Below are 26,586 nucleotides of genomic sequence, written 5' to 3' on the forward strand. Positions count from 1 at the left end.
CAAGGAGAAAAATGCCAAGTTACAAATCACACCAAGGAGAAAAATGCCAAGTTACACTCAACACTGAAATATTGAACTCGGAAGTGACTTTTTTGACGATTGGGAATGGATTTCTGTCAGCCTTTGAATAAATTGTGTGTAAGTTTTTATTAATGTAAAAACAAAATAAAACTTGTGGGGATATTAGGGGCATAAAAGCACATTTAGACAATGGATTCAGGGATGTTGGGTCGTCTGTTAGAAACTGGAGGCTTCCCTGGCGGTTCAGATGGTAAAGAACCTGCCTGCAATGCAGGAGACCCAAGTTCAAGCCCTGGGTTGGGAAGAGCTCCTGGAAAAGGGAACGGCTACCCACGGCAGTATTCTCACCTGTAGAATTCCATGGGCAGAGAAGTCTGGCAGGCTAAAGTCCATGGGGTCCCAAAGGGTCAGATACAGCTGAGCAGTGGGAAGGTGGGCACGGGCTGGTGGGCCCCAGAGGCTCCCGAAGGTCTGCGGGGGAATACCCCTCAGGACTCCGGGCCTGACGCTGCACAGTGAGCCGTCTCGGCACTGCCCAGGGTCCGAGATGGAGGCTCTGCGTCTGCTGGCTCCACTGGGGAAAATGCTCGAGTCCAGGCCCTGGGTGGGGGTAGCAGTGAGGGTCCCTGGGGAGAAGGTTCCCTCCAGCGGTGCTTGCTCCTGGACACTTAGTTCGTCCCAGGCCCTGAGGACGCCCCTTGTATATGATGACAGGTTGAACAGCCTCAGAAATAACTGGAAATGAGAACCACAGGGAGTGGGTAAATAGTGGCCTGACCTCCTGTAGCCGATCCTTGCCTGTTAGAGAGCGTCTAGGCCCCACTCACGCTCAGGCCCTTTTATTTCACCACTCACAGGAGAGTCATGAGCTTAAAGGGGAGAATCATGGTCACAATCATGGTCACAGATCACGGAGGACACCAAATGACTGACACTGGAGTTCCCTTTATTTCCTTGTAACAATCCAACACAGGGGTAACGACCCCATCAACCTCCCAAGCCCAAATTCCCCCTCCAAAATTCAGATTCACATTTCTAACTTTGTAGGAACACATCTCTCCAAAAATCCCACCAACCCCTCCCCTCTGCCCACTCTAAATCACCTTTCCTTTTCCCGCATGCCCGGAACAATTGTCTGAAACTGCGGTTTGTGTTCCTTCTAGATGCACTGAGGTCTGGGTGGCAGTGTCCCAGTGCCGGGGTGGGACTAGGCTGGGCTAGGCGGGCGAAGCAGGAGCACAGGATGGGCTCGGTGTCGGTGTCGTAGACGATCTGCTCACCGCAGTGTGGACAGGGGTTGGTGCTGAACGAGACCATGCTGGCCCGGAGGCTCACAGAGGCGCACAGCAGCTGCTTGAGCCGGGCATGCAGCTGAGCCAGGCGGCCCAGGTGCAGGGTACCGTGCACACCCTCACAGCTCTCCAGGGGTGCGGGACACAGCACCAGGCTCAGCTTGCTCAGCCCCTCTTTGTGGTGCAGCAGGCTCTCCAGCATGGCCATGGAGATGGGGTTGCTGCAGAAGCTGAAGGTGGTGAGCTGGGAGCAGCGGCTCAGGGAGGGCAGGAGGGCGCTGAACTGGGAGTCCATGATGCCACAGTCGTACAGGTCCAGGTCCTGCAGGGTGGCCGAGGTCCTCTCGATCAGGACCTGCAGGGGCTTCAAGCTGAGGCTGGTCAGGTTGACCCTGCCGAGGCCCAGGTCCTTCAGCAGGCTGATGCTTGGGCACTTCGACAGGTACGTCAGGTCTGACTCCGAAATCAGGCATCTGATGATCGACAGGGTCTCCAGAGGGGTCTTCAGGCACCTGGGGAGAGACAGGGCAGTCAGTCCCAGGGACGGAGGTGGTGGGCGGAGGAATGTGGGGAGGAGTGGCCTGTTTCACCGGAACACAGGGCATTTCGCTGGCTTCGAGCTGGCCTCTCACCTTCTTGACGGGAAGGCAGGGGGTCTTCCGGGGGGAAGGTCATGCTCACATGGGTATGACCTCCCCCTGCACAAAATGTTGAACTATTGTCAATGTGGGAAACAAAGAGTAATCAATGTTATTTGCCTGTTTCAGCTTACTAGGATTTGGTTAGCAGGAATTACGATGTTTTTACAGGATACGACTAGTTGAAGTCGACAGCAGGCTGCATGCAGTGGGCATGGGCTGCTGGGTCCCAGCAGTTACAGACGATCCCTGGGTGAGTATCCCCCAGATACTCGGGGGCCACAGACCATCCATCACCACCTGCGATTCTTTCTTTTCTTTCTTTCTTTCTTCTGATTTCTCAGTGAACATATTTATTCCTAGTGCTTGGAGTTTGCAGCTGCCGAAAAGGGAATCAAGGCAACTCATACAGACAGATCAGGCTGCATCCTCTCAGCTTCTCTCACTGTGTTCAAGGCACAGCGATAACCTGTTACTGAGGATTTCCTGTGTATTCAGAAGTCTTAGAGGAAAATAATAATCATAATTTGGACTTAAAGAGATTGGAGCCGCTTCAACAACGATGCTCATTTGACTTTTTCTCTTCTCTGGACTGCTTAGGAGCCACAATTTTCCCCTCCTGATCCCTTCTTGTCATCTCCAGAATCACCCACTACCCACAGCTCACCTGGAGCCTAAAACAGCTCAGGACAGAAGTGGCAGGTGGGAGGGAGAGACAGAGCTTCGGACTTCTTACCTCACGCCTGATGGACCAACGTCCTTCTCGCTTAGTTATCTGTCTTCGTCTCAGCTAAGACATCACTCTCTCGCAAAGAGTTCCCAAGAGCATCACACCTGACCCCCGCTATGCAGACTCCCAGCAAGAAGTCCCCTTTGACAGCATCTAACCTGGGCCACGCCTCTGACCCTGACCAGGGAGGTGACCTGACAAGATGCCTGGGGACAGAGCAGCAGCATCCTGAGGACTTCCGAGCAGCCCAAGCACCCTGGCAATGTCCCCAGCAGGCACGAAATGAAAGAGGCCCGCTCTGGTCTGTGGAGCTGGCGCCTCACCTGAGCACCTGGTGCAGCCGGCCCTCCAGGGAGATGGAGTCCAGGCAGAGCTCCTGCAGGTGGGGCCGGCTCAGGAATGGGGAGGTGAGCCGGCCGACGCAGTGCTCCTCCTGGTCTGGGGCGGTGCGCGGCAACACGTGGCCGTGAGACAACAGCAGCCGGCGCAGGCTGCCCATCCGGCCCAGGTGCGACACAAACCTGCCCACCACCGTGGCCAGCTTCCAGGTGCAGTTCACCTCCAGGTCCTGGACGGAGTCCAGCCGCACCAGCTTCAGGATCCTCCTGATGCTCTGCGTGGGCATGGCAAAGATCCTCAGCTTCTGGCAGCGCAGGTGCAGCAGGCCCCTCCTCTGCTTGGCCTTCTTCAGCAGGTAGCTGAGGGTCTCATCCAGGGTGTCCTCCTTGAGCCACAGGTCGACCAGTACCTCCATAGGGGCCCGCGCCGGCTTCAGCCCCGCCTTGGAACCCTCCACCCTGCGCCTCTTCTGCATGGGCTGGGCTGGCTCGGCTCCAGCAGCGAGGACATGCTGGCCTTGATGCCAGATGACACGGTCCAGAAGTCCTGGTGGGCGTTCCAGCGCAAGTCCAGCACCTGCAGCTTCACCACCTGTGGGGCTGCAGGGGACACGCTGAGCTGTGCAGAGGCCGACGGGCACCGGGACCCAGCGGAGGCTCTGCACTCCACACACCACAGCTCCTCCGGCTTCCGGGCCCCCCTTGGTCCCCACTTTAAGGGACACTGGGGGGCCCACGTGCCTTTTGTCCCCTCTGCCCCTGAACCAGTCCTGTACACGGGAATGCCTGTTCCCAGGTGACCCCTCATCCTCCTGCCCTGGCTGCGTCTTGCTCACACCCCCAGACCCCACCAGTCTGCCAGGTCGACCTTACCTGGGGCTGACCTCCTGAGCAAGCAGGACGTCCAGGCCTTCGAGTGCAGCCTGGAAGGTCTCCAGATGAGGCTGGTGGTCCTTCATCACGGACCCCAGCGGGAGGCAGGGGGAGGGCCACGCCTTCAGGGCCTGGGTGTGCCTCCCGGCAAAGGCCTCCGTAAACAGCAGCGGGAAGAGCTCGATGGGCAGCTCCCTCCAGGGCCGCAATGGCCAAGGCCTCATTCCGCAGCAGGCTCTGGCCAGCCAGCTCCAGGAGTTGGGGCGGGGCCCGGACGCCCATCCTGAAGAACCTACTCCGGAACGAGTCCTGGGGGGATGTCAGAGAGCAAGGGCTGGAGGGGCCTCCTCCAGCCAAGGAACCAGGGAGACCCTGCTGTCCCTCCACCCTCAGGGAACCCAAGGCAGGGTCAGAGGCTTCCTGTGGCCACAAAGTCACAGCTCTGGCCCCACTGGCACCAGGACAAGCATCTCTCCAGGCAGCAACAAAGGGACAAGGTGACCTCTTGCCCCATCCCATATCTACCGGCTGCTGCATTTAATCCCAGCCCTGCTGGCAGGTAGAGACCTAGGAGTCTGACAGCTGACCCCACTCTCTTCAGAGAAAGCTTCTGATTATTACTCAAGGGCTGAAAACAGGAACAAGGAGTTTAGCCCAACATGGCCTGTCTCTAAACTCCAGCCAATAAGTCACGCGGTGGGTGCTGTTATGTCACGTGCCTTTCACTGTGCGTCTCTTCTACAAACGTTATTACCATTCGGTTCAGTGGAGCAAAGTTCTCACATTCAGAACAAAGCCTCCACTCTTTAAAATATTCTACAGTTGTTTTTTTTTAACTCCATGGAATTAAAAAACAGATTTTAGCTTTTAAAACAAAAAGAAACCCCAAAAACCCTTTAAGCTAGTAAAATCACAAAACTGTAAAATGATATGAACTCTAATCACTGGTAACTAACTAAAATGTAAAATGTCACCCAAATCCCTAATTAGATGCCTTGCAATGAATCAGTCCAGTGAGGAGGACTCTGCTGTCGCTGCAGGGGCACGAGTATCCCCACCAGGGAGCCACGACCCCAGACGCGGCTCGGCGCGGCCCCCTCCCCTCACTCTCCCCCCACCCTATCCCATGCCCCCCCACCCCCCCTGCCAAATTCTATTTGGTTAAGAAATATTGTAACGGTCTGTACAATTGGCGACAATCAGAGAAGAAACCAAACTGTCTGGGATAAAGGTAAAACTGCAGGTAGAAGCGAAAGCAAGTCGTGCCACTGCCAACGTGATGGAAGGGCGAAGAAAATTCTCAGCAGGATCCTGGCCAGCGTGGCCTGTCCCGTGAAGGCCCCGGCAGGGACGGCTGTCAGAGCCCGAGGCGCCAGCGTGGGGCAGTGTGCTCCGGCCTGAGTCCCTCTTCTCCTTCCAGGACACACTTTCCAGATTCCGGCTGCAGTTTCCATTTCCGGCTAACGTGCTGTCTTACTATCTTACTGCTAGGTCCCCATCCAGCTAAGGCTGAGTGGGTTTTTTACTTTCTCACTACATACAACTGATGGGATCCTACGTCTGTTCACAAAAGCAAAATATAAAAGAAGAAAACCAACCTGAAGGTACATTCGTTGGGGGAGTCTGGGCCACATCAAAATCACCCAAATGGTCACGTTCAGACAGCTTTGTGCGGATGGTGGTGTCACCCCAGAAGGAAAAGAAACAGATTAAGATTCCCGAGTATCACACAGTCACTTACCTTTACGTCAGACAGCGAAACACGTGCCCGTTTGCGGGGGAACAGAGGTGTGATGGAGGGATGCTGGGTCCTCCAGATTTGGAGGGTCCAGGCTCCCTTTGACTGGTCAGGTCAAACTGACACCTAGGAGCTGGCCAGGAGAACAGAGGGACCAGACATTTGTAACAAAACCAAGAAAAGTGTGTTTTGTTTGGAGGAATTCAAAGCCTTTCTTAGGCTAGGCTTGAGAAATTGCCCGCAGAGGGAGTGGCTAAAAAGGGACCAGGTGGATCCCTTAAACCCAAGGCAAACCCAAGATCCATGCTTCCTCCCTCCCTGGAGGCAAAGGGCATTTCCTCCCTGAAGCTAGGAGATTAAATTTAGGACTGTGGGTTAGGAGAGGATGGAACTGTTTTGGCTGGCCAAACCTGGGACACACATTGTTCTGCCTGAAAGTCACTGAGGGCTTAGGACTGTGGGGTCTCCTGAAGGGAAATAAATGTGGGCCAAGGACACAAATCTATGTCAGCAAACGGCTGCAACCAGAGGCTCAGGTGTCCCCCTGCACATCCCAGCCTGGGCTCTGTCCAGCGACCTGTACCCTCACCATGACCTTCAAAGGCTCCTTCCCAAGTGCAGTGGGTAACCTGACGTTCCCTCAGTATGCAAAGAGCCTGCGAAACCCTCACCCCTCACCTCTCTCCCTCCCCTAAGGCTCTCACTTACAGATTCTGATGGGAGCTCAACTTAAGCCCACAAATACAATTCAGTTTTTCCTTTGCTCTGATTAAGCACAGGTAGCAACACGGACTTTTTCCCTGGGGAGGTGCAAAGTCTGCATCAAAGGGTCTGGGGTGAAGCCCTGCTAGGCTGGCTGACACGCTGGTTCTGCTGCGGTCCAAGAACACAGACGGATGGAACCCCTCCACAACTGGCTTTGTGAGGCCCCAACAGTCCTTCTATTTGGAGGGCGAGAAGGCCTTCCCTGAAGGATACTCTCAGTTTAGTCGCTCAGTCGTGTCCGACTCTTTGTGACCGCATGAATCACAGCACGCCAGGCCTCCCTGTCCATACCAACTCCTGGAGTTCACTCAGACTCACATCCATCAAGTCCGTGATGCCATCCAGCCATCTCATCCTGGGTTGTCCCCTTCTCCTCCTGCCCCCAATCCCTCCCAGCATCAGAGTCTTTTCCAATGAGTCAACTCTTCACATGAGGTGGCCAAAGTACTGGAGCTTCAGCTTCATCATCATTCCTTCCAAAGAAATCCCAGGGTTGATCTCCTTCAGAATGGACTGGTTGGATCTCCTTGCAGTCCAAGGGACCCTCAAGAGTCTTCTCCAACACCACAGTTCAAAAGCATCAATTCTTCGGTGCTCAGCCTTCTTCACAGTCCAACGCTCACATCCATACATGACCACTGGAAAAACCATAGCCTTGACTAGACGGACCTTGGTCGGCAAAGTAATGTCTCTGCTTTTGAATATGCTATCTAGGTTAGTCATAACTTTTCTTCCAAGGAGTAAGCGTCTTTTAATTTCATGGCTGCAGTCACCATCTGCAGTGATTTTGGAGCCCAAAAAAATAAAGTCTGACACTGTTTCCACTGTTTCCCCATCTGTTTCCCATGAAGTGATGGGACCTGATGCCATGATCTTCGTTTTCTGAATATTGAGCTTTAGGCCAACTTTTTCACTCTCCTCTTTCACTTTCATCAAGAGGTTTTTTAGCTCCTCTTCACTTTCTGCCATAAGGGTGGTGTCATCTGCATATCTGAGGTGATTGATATTTCTCCCGGCAATTTTGATTCCATCTTGTGTTTCTTCCAGTCCAGCGTTTCTCATGATGTACTCTGCATAGAAGTTCAATAAGCAGGGTGACAATATACAGCCTTGATGTTCTCCTTTTCCTATTTGGAACCAGTCTGTTGTTCCATGTCCAGTTCTAACTGCTGCTTCCTGACCTGCATACAGATTTCTCAAGAGGCAGGTCAGGTGGTCTGGTATTCTCATCTCTTTCAGAATTTTCCACAGTTGATTGTGATCCACACAGTCAAAGGCTTTGGCATAGTCAATCAACCAGAAATAGATGTTTTTCTGGAACTCTCTTGCTTTTTCCATGATCCAGTGGATGTTGGCAATTTGATCTCTGATTCCTCTGCCTTTTCTAAAACCAGCTTGAACATCTGGAAGTTCATGGTTCACATATTGCTGAAGCCTGGCTTGGAGAATTTTGAGCACTACTTTACTAGCATGTGAGATTAGTGCAATTGTGCAGTAGTTAGAGCATTCTTGGGCATTGCCTTTCTTTGGGACTGGAATGAAAACTGACCTTTTCCAGTCCTGTGGCCACTGCTGAGTTTTCCAAACTTGCTGGCATATTGAGTGCAGCACTTTCACAGCATCATCTTTCAGGATTTGAAATAGCTCCACTGGAATTCCATCACCCCCACTAGCTTTGTTCATAGTGATGCTTTCTAAGGCCCACTTGACTTCACATTCCAGGATGTCTGGCTCTAGATGAGTGATCACACCATTGTGATTATCTTGGTCGTGAAGCTCTTTTTTGTACAGTTCTTCTGTGTATTCCTGGCACCTCTTCTTAATATCTTCTGCTTCTGTTAGGTCCAGACCATTTCTGTCCTTTATCGAGCCCATCTTTGCATGAAATGTTCCCTTGGTGTCTCTAATTTTCTTGAAGACATCTCTAGTCTTTCCCATTCTGTTCTTTTCCTCTATTTCTTTGCATTGATCGCTGACGAAGGCTTTCTTATCTCTTCTTGCTATTCTTTGGAACTCTGCATTCAGATGCTTATATCTTTCCTTTTCTCCTTTGCTTTTCAGTTCTCTTCTTTTCACAGCTATTTGTAAGGCCTCCCCAGACAGCCATTTTGCTTTTTTGCATTTCTTTTCCATGGGGATGGTCTTGATCCCTGTCTCCTGTACAATGTCATGAACCTCCATCCATAGTTCATCAGGCACTCTATCTAACAGATCTAGTCCCTTAAATCTATTTCTCACTTCCACTGTATAGCAATAAGGGATTTGATTTAGGTCATACCTGAATGGTCTAGCGGTTTCCCCTACTTTCTTCAATTTAAGTCTGAATTTGGTAATAAGGAGTTCATGATCTGAGCCACAGTCAGCTCCTGGTCTTGTTTTTGCTGACTGTATAGAGCTTCTCCATCTTTGGCGGCGAAGAATATAATCAATCTGATTTTGGTGTTGACCATCTGGTGATGTCCATGTGTAGAGTCTTCCCTTGTGTTGTTGGAAGAGGGTGTTTGCTATGACCAGTGCATTTACTTGGCAAAACTCTATTAGTCTTTGCCCTGCTTCATTCCGTATTCCAAGGCCAAATTTGCCTGTTACTCCAGGTGTTTCTTGACTTCCTACTTTTGCATTCCAGTCCCCTATGATGAAAAGGACATCTTTTTTGGGTATTGGTTCTAAAAGATCTTGTAGGTCTTCATAGAACCATTCAACTTCAGCTACTTCAGTGTTACTGGTTGGGGCATAGACTTGGATAACTGTGATATTGAATGGTTTGCCTTGGAAACGAGCAGAGATCATTCTGTCATTTTTGAGATTGCATCCAAGTACTGTATTTCGGACTCTTTTGTTGACCATGATGGCTACTCCATTTCTTCTGAGGGATTCCTGCCCGCAGTAGTAGATGTAATGGTCATCTGAGTTAAATTCACCCATTCCAGTCCATTTTAGTTCCCTGATTCCTGGAATGTCGACGTTCACTCATGTCATCTCTTGTTTGACCACTTCCAATTTGCCTTGATTCATGGACCTGACATTCCAGGTTCCTATGCAATATTGCTCTTTACAGCATCGGACCTTGCTTCTATCACCAGTCACATCCACAGCTGGGTATTGTTTTTGCTTTGGCTCCATCCCTTCGTTCTTTCTGGAGTTATTTCTCCACTGATCTCCAGTAGCATATTGGGCACCTACTGACCTGGGGAGTTCCTCTTTCAGTATCCTATCATTTTGCCTTTTCATACTGTTCATGGGGTTCTCAAGGCAAGAATACTGAAGTGGTTTCTCATTCCCTTCTGCAGTGGACCACACGTGTCAGACCTCTCCACCATGACCCGCCTGTCTTGGGTTGCCCCATTGGCATGGGTTGGTTTCACTGAGTTAGACAAGGCTGTGGTCCTAGTGTGATTAGCTTGACTAGTTTTCTGTGATTATGGTTTCAGTGTGTCTGCCCCTCTGATGCCCTCTTGCAACACCTACCATCTTACTTGGGTTTCTCTTACCTTGGGCGTGGGATATCTCTTCACAGCTGCTCCAGCAAAGCACAGCCACTGCTCCTTACCTTGGACGAGGGGTATCTCCTCACTTAGCTGTACAGGAGAAATTAACACTACATTGTAAATCAACTATACTTTGATAAATATTTCTTTGTTTTTTCTCCTTTTAAAATGTTTATTTATAAAAAAAATTTTTTTAGCCACACCACATGACATGCAGCATCTTCATTCCCCATCCAGTGATCAAACTCAAGCCCCCCTGCAGTATTGGTGTGGAATCCTAACCACTGTACTGCCCAGGACAGATCTTCAAAAACAATTAAAAAAAAAAAAAAAGGAGTTGAGGAGGGCGTCCCCTGTGGTCCAGCAGTTAAGAGTCAGCCTCACAAGGCAAGGGTTGCAGCTTCCATCCATGGTCAGTACCTTAGATCCCACAGGCCACAGAACAATTAACTCCGTGCACCGCAACTGAAGGGCTCACAAGCCACACTGAAGACCCAGCGCAGCCGAAAAAAACACAGACGTTGAGGGGATACTTGTTCCCAGCTCTGCGTTTGACTCCTGTAAGGGAGGGAAAATGGATCTTTCAGCCGTCAGGGCCCCAGTTCTCTTCTTTGCCGCATCAGCCCAGAGGGGACATTCTGGGACTCCTCCTCCAGGGACCATGATGCCATGCGGAAAGAAAGGAAACCCCAGGTTCACTCCCCACATCCTGTCATAGACACGTTCTGTTCTCACTCAACATGTGAAAGAGTTAATTCTCAGGAAGCCCTGCTGTCCAGGGCTGCAGAAGTATCTAGAACAAAGGGCCAGGTTAGAGGAGGGTGAGCAGAGAGGATGAGGAGGGGTAGAGGCAGGAGCAGGAAGCAGATTTGTGTGGCGGCCCACCTTCCTCTCGGGGAGGCGAGAAGAGGGGTCTGGGGACCAGATCCAGGGCCGCAGGCTCAGAAGGCAGTGTCTGCGCATCTCCACCTGGGCCTGGGTTCTGCTCCTTGTTACCTTCGTCACTCAGGGCTCAGGTGAGGCCTCCAGGGAAGGGACCCTGGAGAACTCTGGTTAATCCCTTGTGTCTTTGTATCAAGAGCACCCAGGCTCTGCCCTAAAATCTCTGATTTATGATGTCAGTAAAAGGTACTCAGGGGTCCTGTTTGCGTATCAGGCTCCAGCTCTGGCAACATGATCTCCCTGACCATCTCTGGGCTCCAGGCTGACTCTTATTGTGGCTCACATAGAAGTGGACACGATTTGCTCAGTGATCCAAGTTCACGGGGAACTAAGACCAAAACCTCCTCTGAGCTCCCTCAAGCCCCTTCACTCCTAATTACAAGGCTTCATTTGTTTCCTGTTTGTTATTATTTTGTTTGCCAATCATTGCCAACTTAATTGAATTAGAAGATTTCAGAAAGATCTACTTCATATCTTTTCCCAGATGCATCCACATTTACCATTTCCCAATATTTATTTCTCATTATATCAGCTTCTCTCTCATTCCCTCTCTGTATTGTTTTTCAGTCTCTCAGTCGTGTCCAACTCTTTGTGACCCCATGGACTGCAGCCCACCAGGCTTCCCTGTCCTTCACCATCTCCCAGAGCTTGCTCAAACTCGTGTCCATTGAATCTGTGATGCCATCCAACCATCTCATCCTCTATCACCTGCCGGGAGCCAGCGTGAGGAGCTCCGCCCATGGCAAAGGTCGTGAGGAAGGAGGCTTGGCATATGCAAAGGCGTGATCAAGCCTCAGGAAACCCCCTGTTCCCGAGCATCTACCCCAAAACCAGAGTCTGTTTTATGCTCTCACCTACACCTCTGACTTTACGGGGGCTCTCCCCCATAACCGTTTCTCTCGGAGAAGGAGTAAACGTGCAGCTCCAAGGCAATAAAAATTCCTGGGCGTGACAAGAGTGTTTCAGCTTACGGACTCCTCTGAAGGTTATCTCGCCCGCCTGTATAGGTTCGTCCGGCCACATGTGATTGTTTACAGCCTCCCAACCTGAGAGGCACAAGATGTTTTAGACTTACTAAAGGCAAAATCTTTTGGGGAGTTAGAAGTTATTAGTATAGTGGGTTGGTTAGGAATTATATTGGTGAAGGGTTCTTCATTTGTTGTGTCAATAATTGCTGCTAATTCCCTGCTCTGGGTGGGACAAGGATGTCTCAGGTCAAACCTCTCTGCTGACAGACTAGCTTGTGTGACAGGATTATCCATACTCCTGCCACATGATTGTTTACTACCTCTCAACCATAAACAGCACAGAGAGTTTTGGAGTATTTTGAAAGTCTTAATTAGCATAGGGCTTTTTCTTCTTGTTGAGTCAATGATTGCCGCCAGGCCTCCATACCCTTAGGCACCTGGGAATATATTAATCAATGTATTTGGACTATAGAAAAGGAAATATAGTAGTTTTTGATGTTAGCAATACTAGACTTTTTGAGTTAATGGATTTTCTCTTTTGTAATAGATCACTGTACTTTGTTATAAATCACTGTGTCCTTGCTATGTAAAAATGTAACTTTATCACTATCTTAAGACTAAATAGATCTTAAGGGGAGCATTGATGAAAGGATTTTCATTTGTCGGGCTGATGTTTGCTGCTAAATCTCCATGTTCCCTACCCTTATAATGAATATAACTAGCATATAGGAGAAATAAGCATTAACCTTTAAGCATATAAGAGAAATAAGTATTAACCTTTAAGATTAATCATGTTAACCTTGGGTTAAATAAATTCCTTTCTTGATTGTAACTCACTACACCCTCACCCTATAGGAATGCAACTTTACTTGGAGGGTAAGAAAAAGCACCCTTGGAAAAAATAAGTTTTTTGGTTATCAGAAAGAAAGGATCATAAAATCCCTAAGAACTTGTTATGTGAAGCACCTGATTTTGATAAAGGTGAGGACTGCTGCCCCCACGTGACTCTGTATTCATCCCTATATGTAACAAAAGGTATATAAGCTAACCCAAAAATAAAGAAATCAGATCAGTTTCCGGAAAGACTGATTCCCCCATGTCACTTCCTTCTTCCTCCCGTTTCTCTGGCTGAATTCCCATCTGGAGCATGGATGCTATTCCACGTAATCCAAGTTATTCAGCCTCTTTTTCTCCACTAATCTTCCTACTACACTATCCGTTTCTAATCTCTCTCTATATCTGTAATTAAATATGTATTTTTCCAAAGACGCCGACTCCGTCCCCCCACCTTCGAATCACCGTGGATCCACCGGGGCTGGACCCCGGCAATCACCCCCTTCTCCTCCTGCCTTCAATCTTTTTCAGCATCAAGGTCTTTTCTAAGGAGTCGGCTCTTCGCATCATGTGGCCAAAGTACTGGAGCTTCAGCTTCAGCATCAGTCCTTCTAATCAATATTCAGGACTGATTTCCTTTAGAATTGACTGGTTTGCTCTCCTTGCAGTTCAAGGGACTTGCAAGAGTCTTCTCCAACACCACAGTTTAAAAGCGTCAATTCTCTCTGTATATATATATGCAGTTGAATGTGTACATGGATGTACGTGTCCATAAATACGTATAGTTAACACACACACACACGGAAACAAAGCATTCATTTTCTAAACCTTTGGAAAGAGGTTGCATCCTTCTTCATCTAAGGCTTAGTACATCGATTTTAGACAGAGTTCACTTAAAACGGCAGTCATCATTTTAAGGTGTAGCGTTCAGTGGTTTATAATGCATTTAGAAGTTAGTCCATTCATTATCACCCCACAGTCCAGCCACTTCCATTCCCTTAAGACAGGAGTCCCCCACCAGTACAGGTCTGTGGCCTGTTAGGAACCAGGTTACACAGCAGGAGGCGAGCAGCTCCTGGGACTTGCCTGCTCAATAATCAACAACAATGTCTCTATGTACGTATTTCTACATATATTATATTTATATAAATATAATACATATATATATTCCATACATAAAACCCTCCATTACAGGGACTTCTCTCATGGTCCTCGGTTGAAGAATCCCCCTGCCAGTGCAGGAGACAAGGGTTCAGTCCCTGTTCCAGGAAGATCCCACGTGCCATGGAGCATCTTAGCCAGAGAGCCACAAGTCCTGAGCCTCTGCCCTGGAGCCGGGAGGCGCAACGACTGAATTCCACTCACCCTAGCGCCCATGCTGCAACACAGGCAGCAGTGAGGAACCCGCCCACCACAACTGGAGAGCTGCCCCCGCTCACCCAGAAGTATCTAGAAATGTCTCGAGCGCAGCAGGGAAGTCCCAGCGCACCCAAAAATGAAAAATAAAACAACAAATACATAAATAAATAAACCTCTAAAAAAACCCCTCACTATATATACGTAGGTATATATTTCTATTTGTTTTGTTTCCCTAGACAACCCTGACCAATCCAGGTCTCCTACAAGAGAGCTCAGTCTAATTATAATATTCTCATCATTATTATTTTTAAAAATCTTTGCTTTTTATCTTTTTTCTTTTCCTATAAATGCACAGGTCAGTATCTTCATGATCGAATCACCTTGGCTGGAACAGGGTCATGATGCATCCCAGCACCCCAGAGGAGCCAGGCACAGCACTGCCAGGACGGGTCTCAGCTACTGAACACCGAACAGGGTTCAGAGTCCTGGCTCCTCATGCATAATCTGGTAAGAGGCTGCACCTGTCCGACAGCTGTGTCCCAGTGGGGACAACAGAGGAGACAGAGAGACCGCGGTCCCAGGACCCCCCGAGGCATCTGGGGTGAGACCTGCTCCCTGACTGTAACGGCGTCAGTGGGATCTGAGGCCACCAGGGGGCAGCAAGGGCCTGGGTGTGGGGAGGTTTTAGTGTGGCTTCCTTACCTGTGTGAAGCCGCAGCTGCTGGCTTCTGAGCCCCCTAAGGGAGTGTGGGGTGCAGTGACCCATTTGTTCTGTCTTATGAGCCCTTGACTACAACCGGCAGTAAAGGTCTCAGGGCTCACCTTCAGAGCCCGGCTGAGGCAGGGGGCAGGACTACAGGGGGTCCGTCCTGTGGAGGGGACAATTTGGGGAGGAGGGGGACACCCCAGTTCTCCTATGGCGCTGGGAGGAGGTGGAATTAAACTCTAAGTAACTCCAGCTCCTCAGGGGACCTCACCTTCCACCCTCAAAGCCCAGAGAGTGATTGTCAGGATTATCAGCCAAGGACACGGTGACTCCCAGAGTGGACAGGGACCTCCCAAGACGGCCGCAAGTCCTGGGCAGTGATGGTCAGTGTCCCGACTAAGGGTGACGTGGCCGAGAGTTTCCATCCTCTCAGAGGGGCCCTGATGTCCAGGGACACAGAGACTCTAGTGTCCAGGCCAGGTCAGAGGTGAGGACAGAATGAGGAGGGGCAGGTTCAGGAAGCAGATTTGCATGGGGGCCCCGCCCTCCTCTGGGGGAGGGGATAAGAGGGCAATGGGGACCAGGCCCAGGGCTACGGGCTCAGAAGGCAGCGTCTGGGGCGTCTCCACCATGGCCTGGGCTCTGCTCCTCATCACCATCCTCACTCAGGGCTCAGGTGAGGCCTCCAGGGAAGGGGCCCCGGGGACCTGACTCATCCCTGGTGTCTTTGTCCTCAGGGTGACCTGGGCCCCAGCAGGGAACTGACCACGGTGTGTTTCTCCTCTTTGCAGGGTCCTGGGCCCAGTCTGGCCTGACTCAGCCTGCCTCAGTGTCTGGGAATCCGGGACAGACGGTCACCATCTCCTGTGCTGGAACCAGCAGTGATATTGGGGCTTATAATGATGTGGGCTAGTACCAACAGCTCCCAGGAACAGCCCCCAGAACTCTGATATATTATCTCAACAAATGGCCCTCAGGGATCCCTGCTCGGTTCTCTGGCTCCAAGTCCGGGAACACAGCCACCCTGACCATCTCTGGGCTCCAGGCAGAGGACGAGGCCGACTATTACTGCAGCTCAGCTAGAAGTGGTTACACTGTGCACAGTGGTTCAAGTTCACAGGGAAGTGAGGCCCAACCCCTCTGAGATCATTCAGCCCTTAATTCTAAACTCAAGCTTTCATGTGTTTTTGCTGTTTTTTGTATTAATTGCAAACAAATAAAAATGTAAAGTTTCTATCAGGAAGTTTTCAGAAACTTTGCCCAGATTCACTGGTTTCTAAACATTGCCATATCTGATTTTTTCATATCCAGTTTTCTCTCATTATCTCCCTGCTTTTGTACATCTACACACAATCACATCTATCTGCATACCCAGCCTACATCTGGAGCACAAAGCATGTACTTTCTGAATCATTTGAAAACGATTTGTATCTACCCGCACCTGAGTCTTCACAGTCTTTCTTCCATACAATTCACAACTGAAAATATACATCATTTAAGGTGAAGGACCTAATGGTTTTTAATATACTCATAAGTCTGAACATCCATTAACACTCTATCTTCCAGAATATTTTTGTTCCTCTAAAAGAAACCCCTCATCCATCACCGGTCAATCCCTGTCCCTAGCCCCTCCAGCCCTAGAAACCACGCCTGGGCTTCCTGCCTGTTCTAGATTTTCCACACAAATGCAGATACTCCCTATGTGGACTTTGGGTCTGGATTCTCTCACTCTTTTTTTTTTTTTTTTAAGCTTTTTAACAATATCTGTTTATTTTATTTACTTTTATTTTTGGCTGACCTGGGTCTTTGATGCTGTGCGGGCTCTTCTCTAGTTGTGCAGTGCGGGGACCACTCTCCAGCTGAGGTGTGCGGGCTTCTCATTGTGGGGCTTCTCCTGTTGCGGAGTATGGTCTCTGGAGCATGGGCCCAATAGCTGAGGCACATGGGCTTAGTTGGTCCATCACATGTGGAATCTTCGTACTTCAGGGATTGAACCTGAGTCCCCGGCATCGTCAGGCAGATTCATAACTGCAGGACGCCAGAGAAGAACTTGTCTCACTCTTTAGAATGTTTTCAAGGTTCTTTCCATTTAAAGTCCATGTGAGTACTTCATTCCTTCTTATGGTTGAAGAACGTCGCATCTTCAGCCCCGACCTCGCTGTTTGAACATCTGGGTGGACCAGGTATAAGCACCCAAACCAGGCCATGGCCAAGTCTCTTGTTTTGCCAGAACTTTCCCAGTTTTGGATCGGAAACCGCCCTGACCTGACTGGGACCTCAGTCTGGGGCAAATCAGGGTAGATGGTCACTGAGATGGTTAATGTCATGTGTCTGTCACCTTGACAGGTCACGGGGGCCCAGATGAAGCATCATCTCTGGACGGATCTGAGGAATGTTCCTGGAGGGGATGAGCAGCTGAGCCTGGGGCTCAGTAGACACACTGCCCTCCCCAAGGTGGGGCCATCGTCCAGCCTGTTGAGGGTCTGAGCAGAGCAAGGGGAGAAGGCAGGAGGGTGTCACCTCTTCTTTCTCTTCTCTCTGTAGGAGCTGGGACATTTTACCTCCACTTCTCCAAACTTTAGGCCAGGATTTACATCACTGGTTCCCCTGGTTCCCAAATTTCTAGACACAAACTGAATTGCATCACCAGCTTTCTCAGCTCTCAGGCTTCAGAGAGTGGCTCCTGGGATTTTCCTGCGCAATATTCCATAATAATCTCTCTCTGTCTCTGCTGAAGCTGAAGCGCCAATACTTTGGCCACCTGATGCAAAGAACTGATTCCTTCAAAAATACCCTGATGCTGAGAAAGATTGAAGGCAGGAGGAGAAGGGGACGACAGAGAATAAGATGATTGGATGGCATCACCAGCTCGATGGACATGAGTCTGAGCAAGCTCTGGGAGTTGGTGATGGACAGGGAAGCCTGGCGTGCTGCAGTCCATGGGGTTGCAAAGAGCTGGACACAACTGAGCAACTGAATGGAACTGAAATATATATATATTCTTAACATATACATATGAATATATTCTTAACATAAAATCCTTCACTATATATGTACATATTTCTGTTTGTTTCTTTCCTAGAGAACCCTGATGAAAAAGTCCTCCTAGCAGAAAGTGCACTCTTCTCAGATTGTCCTCATCATAATTATTTTTTCAAATCCTTACCTGTTACCTCCTTTCCTTCAGTGTGAACTCATAAACAGTACCTTCATGCTTTAATCACCTTGGCTGGAACAGGGTCCTACGAGCGCTCCCGAGCAGGTGGGTCAGAGCACAGGGGGAGGGATGTCAGCTCGTGGGCACTGAGAATGTCCAGAGTCCTGGTGTCCCCCACGTGTCAGGCGGGTGAGAGGCTGCCCTGTCTGATAGCTGTGTGTCCCAGAGGGGACAACAGAGGCGACAGAGAGACCGCAGTCCCAGGATCCCACATGGCATCAGGGTGAGACTGTGATGGCGTCAGTGGGATCTGAGGCCACTGGGGGCAGTGAGGGCCTGCATGTCGGGAGGTTGTGGTGTGGTTTCCTGAGCTGCGTGAAGCCACAGCTGCTGCCACCTGAGTCCCCTAAGGAGTGCAGGGTGCAGTGACCCATCTGATCTGCTTCATAAGCCCTTAGCTACAAGGTCTCAGGGTTCATCCTTAGAGGCCTGCAAAGGCAGGGGACAGGAGTCCGGGGCTCCATCCTGCAGAGGAGACAGTTAACGGAGGGGATGGACAATCCTGGGTCTCCTGCAGTGTCAGGAGGAGGAAAAAGTGAATCTCTAAGTAACCCCAGCTCCTCGAGCCCCTGACCTCATCGTCCCCCCACAAAAGCCAGAGAGTGGGTGTCAGGATTATCAGTTAAGAACACCGTGACTCCCATCATGGACGTCAGGACCGTCCAAGATGGCCCACATTCCTGGGCCTGTAACGGTCAGTGTCCTGACTGAGGACAACACGTCTAAGACTTTCATCCTCTCAGAAAGTCCTGCTATTCACAGATATAGAGACTATGTCCAAGGCCAGGTCACAGGTGAAAACAGAAAGAGTAGAAGCAGGAGCGGGAAGCACATTTGCATGGCGGCCCCGCCGTCCTCTGGGGGAGGGGATAAGAAAGCTCTGGGGACCAGGCCCAGGGCTGCGGGCTCAGAAGGCAGCGTCTGGGGCGTCTCCACCGTGGCCTGGGCTCTGCTCCTCATCACCAGCCTCACTCAGGGCTCAGGTGAGGCCTCCAGGGAAGGGCCCCGGGGACCAGGCTGATCCCTGGTGTCTTTGTCCTCAGGGTGACCTGGGCCCCAGCAGGGAACTGACCACAGTGTGTTTCTCCTCTTTGCAGGGTCCTGGGCCCAGTCTGGCCTGACTCAGCCTGCCTCAGTGTCTGGGAATCCGGGACAGACGGTCACCATCTCCTGTGCTGGCACCAGCAGTGACATCGGGGCTTATAATGGTGTGGGCTGGTACCAACAGCTCCCGGGCTCAGCCCCCAAAACTCTGATTTATAATGTCAATAACCGGCCCTCAGGAATCCCTGCTCGGTTCTCTGGCTCCAAGTCCGGGAACACAGCCACCCTGACCATCTCTGAGCTCCAGGCAGAGGACGAGGCTGACTATTACTGCAGCTCATTAAAAAGTGGTTACACTGTGTACAGTGGTTCAAGTTCATGGGGAAGTGAGACCAAAATCCACCTGAGGCCACAGGCTCCCTGTTGCTCTGACTCTGCTGGTAGCGCGTCTGCATCTGATGTTGAAGCGTCAGCAGCTGAGAGGGGCCCTGAGGACCCTTCTCAGGGATGAGGAGAAGAGGAAGGGGTCGTTCATGGTTGGTTCCCTCCTCTTTAAGCCGCATCTGAGTGGGAGCATGACCCAAGAAAATAGTCACGGTTCATGAGGAAGCTGCCACGTGGGCCTCTGCTGATTCTCCCCTGGGCCCCCACCCGTGTTGCCCCCCTTTGCTTCTAGACCAACAACCGCAATCACCTCAGCAGGTTCCTAGGCTGAGCAGAGACTATGACCCACAGGAGGGACACTGCATTGCCAGAACTGCTTGGTTCTCCTATTTCACAGGGATGGAAACCCCTAGACCAAACGGGCAGCAGACAGGAAGGGAGGTGGTCAGTGGTGGGTGGAGCACAAAGCTGGATCAGCTGGATTCACTGACCTGGGGCCCCTTCACACAGACTCTGCGTTTCATGCTGCCTGCAGCTGGCAGGGGGGGCAGAGGGTACCAGGGAGTCCCAGTGGTTTGGTTGATTAGTTACTGGAAGCAGAGTCCAAAACGTGATCCTTAGTGAAAGGTTGTTGCTGAGCCAGGAAAGACGCTGGGATTGCTGGCCTCCGGAGGAGAGGAATTCGATCCGGGGCCAGTGACGAGGCTTGATTGGCTCAGAGCTTTTGAGTAATACAGTTTTATTAAAGCATAAAAGAGATAGAGAAAGCGTCTGACATACACATCAGAAGCAGGCAGAAAGAGTGGCCCCTTGCTAGTTTTTAGCAGGAAGTTATATACCTATGAGCAGGCTGCTGAAAGGAAATGTCTCAAAACTCAGAGAGTGGCACCAGGCCCCTCAACCACAACATGCATTTTGAGATAATATTGGCACAAGGTAAGTCACCCCAGGCCACAAAACATTTGAGGTGATTCTTAAAGAAAGCTAGGTTTCCCAGCAAATACATAGTCTCATTCATATAACTTAAGAGAACATTTGCATAAGTAAAACATACTGGTGTGCTGAGCCATTATGATTCTGAGCCCTAGGCAGAATCAACTTGAAGAAAAACAAAAGTCCAGGGTAAATACAAGGCTTCCCTGGTGGCTCAGACAGGAAAGTGTCTGTCTACAATGCGGGAGACCCGGGTTCGATCCCTGGGTTGGTAAGATCCCCTGGAGAAGGAAATGGCAATCCACTCCAGGACCATTGCTTGGAAAATCCCATGGACACAGGAGCCGGGTAGGCTACAGGCCATGGGGTTGCAAAGAGTCGGACACTACTGAGTGACTTCACTTTCACTTCCAGGGTAAATACATAGTTCATTAACATAACTTAAGGAAAGCGTTTCCATAAGAAAATGCACTGGTTAAGAAAACACACTGGTTAAGAAAATGCACTGGTTAGCTCAAGGTTTGAGAAAAGCTAAGTTCTGGTGGAACCAGGTGTTGTCATGGCAACACAGACTGTAAGAGAAACCTCCTTGTAATGTTGTAGACAGGAGCGGAAAAACTCTGACACTTGTAGTTTGTTTCCTCCTGGCCCTTCAGAGAGAGAGAAAAAACGCCTGACACTGGAAGCCTGTTTCCTCCATCTGCAGACCCACAGCCTTCCTTCCTGTTTCCCTCTCACTAGTGAGTGACCTAGAGGACCCAGACCTGTCCGCCTGAACTCAAAGGCACTCAACACCTAAGGAGACTGTAGGGTTAGAGTAGATTTGTGCTTTAAGACCTGCTACCCACACTTGGAGGGGCTTCCCAGGGGGTGCAGTGCTAAAGAATCAACCTGCCCAGCAGGAGACCGGAGTTCAATCCCTGGATGGGGAAGATCCCCTGGAGAAGGAAATGGCAACCCAGTCCAGTATTCTTGCCTGGGAAATCCCATGGATAGAGGATCCTAGCGGGCTATAGTCCATGGTGTCGCAAGAGTAGGACACAACTTACCAATTAAACCACCGCCAAACTCCTACTTTGCCCCAAAACCTTCTAGGTCAAGTGAACAAAAGTCTAAGTCAAGTCACAGCGCCTGTATCCATTTCCAGCCTTGGGCCAGGTTGGTGGTGGTGGTGGTTTAGCTGCTAAGTCGTGTCCTACTCTTGCAACCCCATGGACTGTGGCCCACCAGGCTCCTCTGCCCACTTGCCAAAACTGGAGAAAGCCCATTCTGCAATGAAGACTCGCTGCAGTCAAAAAGAAATATAAATAAGTAAATAAATTTTCTAAAAAAGAGCCAAAAGTACTTCAAAAAAAAAAACAAGAAGCTTCTTTTCGAGGGAATCAACCAGAGGCCCATGGTCAAGTCTATCAGGCCTGGAGTCTGGGGAAAGGAGACTTTCAGACTTTTGAGCAGCAGGGGGCACTGTGAGTCCCTGTCTCCGTTAGTGGGAGCTGGCCCAGCTGAGTATCTTTTCATGTGACGCCATTCTCCTTTCCTCAAAGTGTGTCCTCGCGCGTGTGTCAGGAGCCACGAGGGCCCTCAGCCCAGGGACAGTGGGTGACAGCGGGTGACAGCGGAAGGAAAGCAGGCACGAAGCCCTCACCACCCCCTCCGCCCTCCCTTGCTCGGGCAGGGGTCCCCAGCTGGGACCCAGCCCCGGTGCAGGCAGGAAGCTGGGTGGCTGGGGATGGGCCCGAGGGCCGCTCCTCCCTGGAGAGACAGGGGAGAGTTCACGGTGCGGGAGGCCGGCCGCAGCCACGAGGCCCTCAGGAAGCAGCGCGTGTGGAAGCATCACCGGCATGTCCTGGACCACGGGCCCCTTCACGGGCCTCTGCACAGGTCAGGGCAGACTCCCTGGGTGGTGGGGAGGGGGGCGGCTGGGCAAGGGGCCTTGTGGAGGGGTTCCTAACAGGGGTGCCCTTGGGTGTCTCCTTCTGTTCTCTTCGGCCGTCAGCTCCCAGCCTGTGGGGACTCAAGACCCTTCCTTACGCTGTCATCCAGGCCGACAGGCACCCTCACCTGCATCCACCCCCAGGCACTCTTAAGTCCATCCTTGGGGGCAGAGCGGACCGCACCATCGCTGGGGACAAGGCTGAGGACCTCTGCATATTCGGGCCCGATGCACCTGCTTCACACTCACAGCTTCTCACGGGGAGGCTGAATCAGCCTGGCATAGCCCACTCCACCTTCCTCCCCGCCTGGTCCTTCCAGAGCCCAGAGCCTGGATCAGCTCCACAGACGGGGCGTCCCTTCCCCGTAAGAAGAGCAGCTCCTTTCTCAGCTGACCATGGGCAAAGCACACTGGGGACAAAGACCAGATCGGAGGCTGAGCCAGTGATGACCTTCACAGGTCCGTCCAGCCAGGCTGATCCAGCGTTTTCAAGCAAGACCTCTTTAACCTGAGACTTCAGGAGAATGCTTTTCACGGTCCACCAGAAAGAACCTCTTCCTCCCCCAGGGAACTTGGCGTTGTTATTCACCCTCTCAGCCCCTGCCTTTCCCCGTCAAGGCCGCTCCCTAAATCCTGAGCTACACGCACAGCAGAAAATCTGCAGATATCTGGGGAAGGCATGGATGGTCACCACGGTGACAGTAGACAGGGCTCAGGCCCAGAGCACCTTCAGCCACACGCAGCAGCTGAACCTCCTTGAAGGTCTTCAGGCCCTGGATAAAGTAGTGAAGGTCAAGGCTGGCCTCAACCCACAAGTGTCAATCCTGTTCCGCTCCTCGGGCACCATCCTGGGCCAGGCAGCTGCAAACACCTAGATTTATTACTCAGAAGCTCCCGCGTTGCACTGCCTGGCCACATGTCACTCCTGCCCTTCGAATTCTTACCTCAGTGGCAATATCTCGCTGGCCCTGAGCTGCGTCTGAATCCCAAAGCCCTCAGGCTGTGCCCGTGTGTAGGTGCTGTAAGTATGAAGGCCACCAGGAACACCTGTTCTGTTTCAAAGTGCTGCCCCAGCCTTGAGAGCAAGCACCTCAGTTGCACCAAAAGCTTGTCTTCCTCTGGGACAAGGTCCCGGGAGGAACTGGCTTGCTACCTGGACAGCTATTGACCTATGATTTGTTGGCTGGATATGTTTCTCCTTCCCATAAAAAAAGAAAATCCACACCATCTCACTGCTTTGCTCAGCAGGCCACTGTCCAAAGTCTTAGAGGTGCAAGAGGAACTTTCTGGGTGTCCTACAAAAACAGTGAATTTTCATACAAAGAAGATTTCGCTGGATCATGTTTGAATAAACATGTGACAACCTGGACCAGGGGTGCATAAACCTCCTACTTGACACAGAATTCCAGCGGCTGCAGGGGAATGTCCACATCAGAAATAGAAAAAGGTCACCTGTGAATTGCTTTGAAAAGAAAAGGCAGAACTTCCTCCAGGTACACCCCTGTCTAGCTTGAGAGCTGACGTCTAATATGGAGGATGGAGACAAAATGAGGGAAAATTGCCATCAAAAATATTGACAATTCAGTTCAGTTCAGTCACTCAGTCGGGTCCGACTCTTTGTGACCCCATGCACTGTAGCACGCCAGACCTCCCTGTCCATCACCAACTCCCGGAGTTTACCCAAACTCATGTCCATTGAGTCGGTGATGCCATCCAGCCATTTATTCCTCTGTCATCCCCTTCTCCTCCTACCTTCAATCTTTCCCAGCATCGGGGTCTTTTCCAACGAGTCAGTTCTTTGCATCACGTGGACAAAGTATTAGCAGTTTCAGCACCGGTCCTTCCAATGAACACTCAGGATTGATCTCCTTTAGGAGGAACGGGTTGGATCTCCTTGCAGTCCAAGAGACTCTCAAGAGTCTTCTCCGGCACCACAGTTTGAAACCATCAATTCTTCAAGCTCAGTATTCTTTAGGATCCAACTCTGATATCTGTACATGACTACTGGAAAAGCCATAGCTTTGACTATACAGACATTTGTCAGCAAAGTGATGTCTCTGCTTTTTAATCCGTTGTCTAGATTTATCAGAGCTTTTCTTCTAAGGAGCAAGCGTCTTTTAATTTCATGGCTGCAGTCACCGTCCACAGTGATTTTGGAGCCCAAGAAAATAAAGTCTGTCACTGTTTCCTTTGTTTCCCCATCTATTTGCCATGAAGTGATGGGACCAGATGCCATGACCTTTATGTTTTTGAATGTTGAGTTTTAAGCATTGTTTTAAGCATACTGTTGTTCCATCTGGACCTAGGATGTTCACCTGGAACAGAGCTGATCAAAACTCAATTTTTTCATCTTGAAACAGGAGGCTCAGCCCTCCCCTCCTTCCTCTCATCCAGACTCATTCAAATAACATTTGTCCTTGAGCGACCTCTGGTGCGATGCTCAAGAAGGCATGTGCTCATCAGTTTTAGGGTGGAAACAGAAAAACACCAAAACAAAACCACCACAAGCCCATGGTTTTAAAGAGTGAGGTTGTCACTGATTCTCTGAAGAAAACAGGGAGGGCAAAGAATGCCTCTGTGGGACTTGAACTGGAAAGGAGATCCCTTTAGCTTTGCCCTTCATTGGCCACGGAGTCACGTCTCTTGTGCTTCTGAAGTGTGTGTCACTCGGTATAAACAGCTGCCTCGCAGGTGACCTGGTGCCTAGGCTGTGGTGGGATGAGTTATGCAGTCTCGGGTGAGGGTCCGTCCACCTGGTGGGGCAGGTGATACGTCCCACCCTGGAGGGAGTTTAAGGACAAAGAGACATGAGCTTAGAGGGGATTGGGGCAGGGAGGGCGGCGGGCTGGAGGGAGCCCTCTGAAACTGAGCTGGATGGGAAGGGGAGGGCAGGACTGAGGGATTTCCAGCTGCCACTCAGCTCCCTCCCTGGGCTTGGTTGGCACCGTCTGCACCCACCAGGGGGCAGTAAAGGCCACGACTCGGGGAAGGTTCTGGTGGCTTACACTGTCCCACGTGAAGCTTCAAGACGCTTCCCCAGTGGTTCAGTGGTAAAGGACCCAGCTGCCACTGCAGGAGACTTGGGTTCAGTCTCTGGGTCAGGAAGACCCCCTGGAAAAGGAAATGGCAACCCACTCCAGTACTCTTGCCCAGAAAAGCTCATGGACAGAGGAGTCTGGTGGGTACAGTGCAGGGGTCACACAGAGTTAACACCACCTGACGCCTAAACAACAGCAGCAAGTGAGGTGTCAGCAGCTGCTTCGCCCAGATCCCTTCTTATGTCCCAATGCATTCGCGCTGCAATAAACCATCTTCAGAAGTGCTAACAGATGGCCAATGGCTCGGGCTCGGGTCTCAGACTCAGAGCACCACCGAGACAGGGTGGAGGGGAACATGAGGGAGGGCTCTCCAAAGAGAGGGGGACAGAAGGAGCTGGGGGTGAGGAGGAACCCGTGGGGAGTTTGGGACAAGCAGAACTGACTCTTATCCGTTGGATGGATAAACACCCAGGTCCTATGCACAGCACAGGGAACTGTGTTCACTATCCTGTGATAAACCGTGTCGGGAAAGAACATGGAGAAAGAATGTATACGTGAGTATACCCGAACCACTTTCTTCTACAGCAGAATTAACACTACATGGTAAATCAACTATACGTCAATAGAATCTTTTGTTTTTTTCTTTTCCTTTTTCTTTTTGGCTGTGCCTCGCAGTATGCAGGATCTTAGTTCCCAGTGATCAAACCCGAGCCCCATGCAGTGGAAGCTCAGAGAGATAACCACGGGACCACCAGGGAAGTCCCTCAATAACAGCTTTTAGAACAGAAGGAGCTGAGGGGTAAAGGTTTCCAGCTCTGCGTTTGGCTCCTGGAGTGTGGGACAGCTGGATCTTTGAGCCGTCGGGGCCCCAGTTCTCTCTTTGTGGATCAGCCACAGGACATTCTGGGATTTCTCCTCCAGGAAACACGGTGACTCGTGGAAAGAGAGGAAGCCCCAGGTTCATTGCCCACATCCTGTCGTGGACTTGGTCTGTTCTCACTGAGCATGTGACAGAGTTAATTCTCAGGAAGCTCTGCTAACCAGGGAGGGAGAAGTGTGTAGAACAAAGGGCCAGGTCAGAGAGGGTGAGCAGAGGGGGTGAGGAGGGGCCGGCACAGGAAGCACATTTGCATGGGGGCCCCGCCCTCCTCTGGGGGAAGGGATAAGAGGGCAATGGGGACCAGGCCCAGGGCTGCGGGCTCAGAAGGCAGCGTCTGGGGCGTCTCCACCATGGCCTGGGCTCTGCTCCTCATCACCATCCTCACTCAGGGCTCAGGTGAGGCCTCCAGGGAAGGGAACCCGGGGACCTGACTCATCCCTGGTGTCTTTGTCCTCAGGGTGACCT

General features: G+C 50.9%; 1 protein-coding gene across 1 annotated transcript; it reads right to left on the reverse strand.

Annotated features, from left to right (window-relative positions):
- Positions 1 to 428: 428 nt before the first annotated feature.
- LOC128062142 (melanoma antigen preferentially expressed in tumors-like) lies at positions 429 to 5,526 on the reverse strand. Its single transcript, XM_052654481.1, is given in 9 exon segments — positions 429 to 492; positions 536 to 756; positions 877 to 890; positions 1,125 to 1,825; positions 3,005 to 3,509; positions 3,512 to 3,619; positions 3,900 to 4,086; positions 4,088 to 4,201; positions 5,491 to 5,526. Coding segments are annotated over 9 exon segments (1,950 nt in total).
- Between the last annotated feature and the right edge of the window lie 21,060 nt (positions 5,527 to 26,586).

Source organism: Budorcas taxicolor, chromosome 17, assembly GCF_023091745.1.
Source record: "Budorcas taxicolor isolate Tak-1 chromosome 17, Takin1.1, whole genome shotgun sequence".
Taxonomy (NCBI): Eukaryota; Metazoa; Chordata; class Mammalia; order Artiodactyla; family Bovidae; genus Budorcas; species Budorcas taxicolor.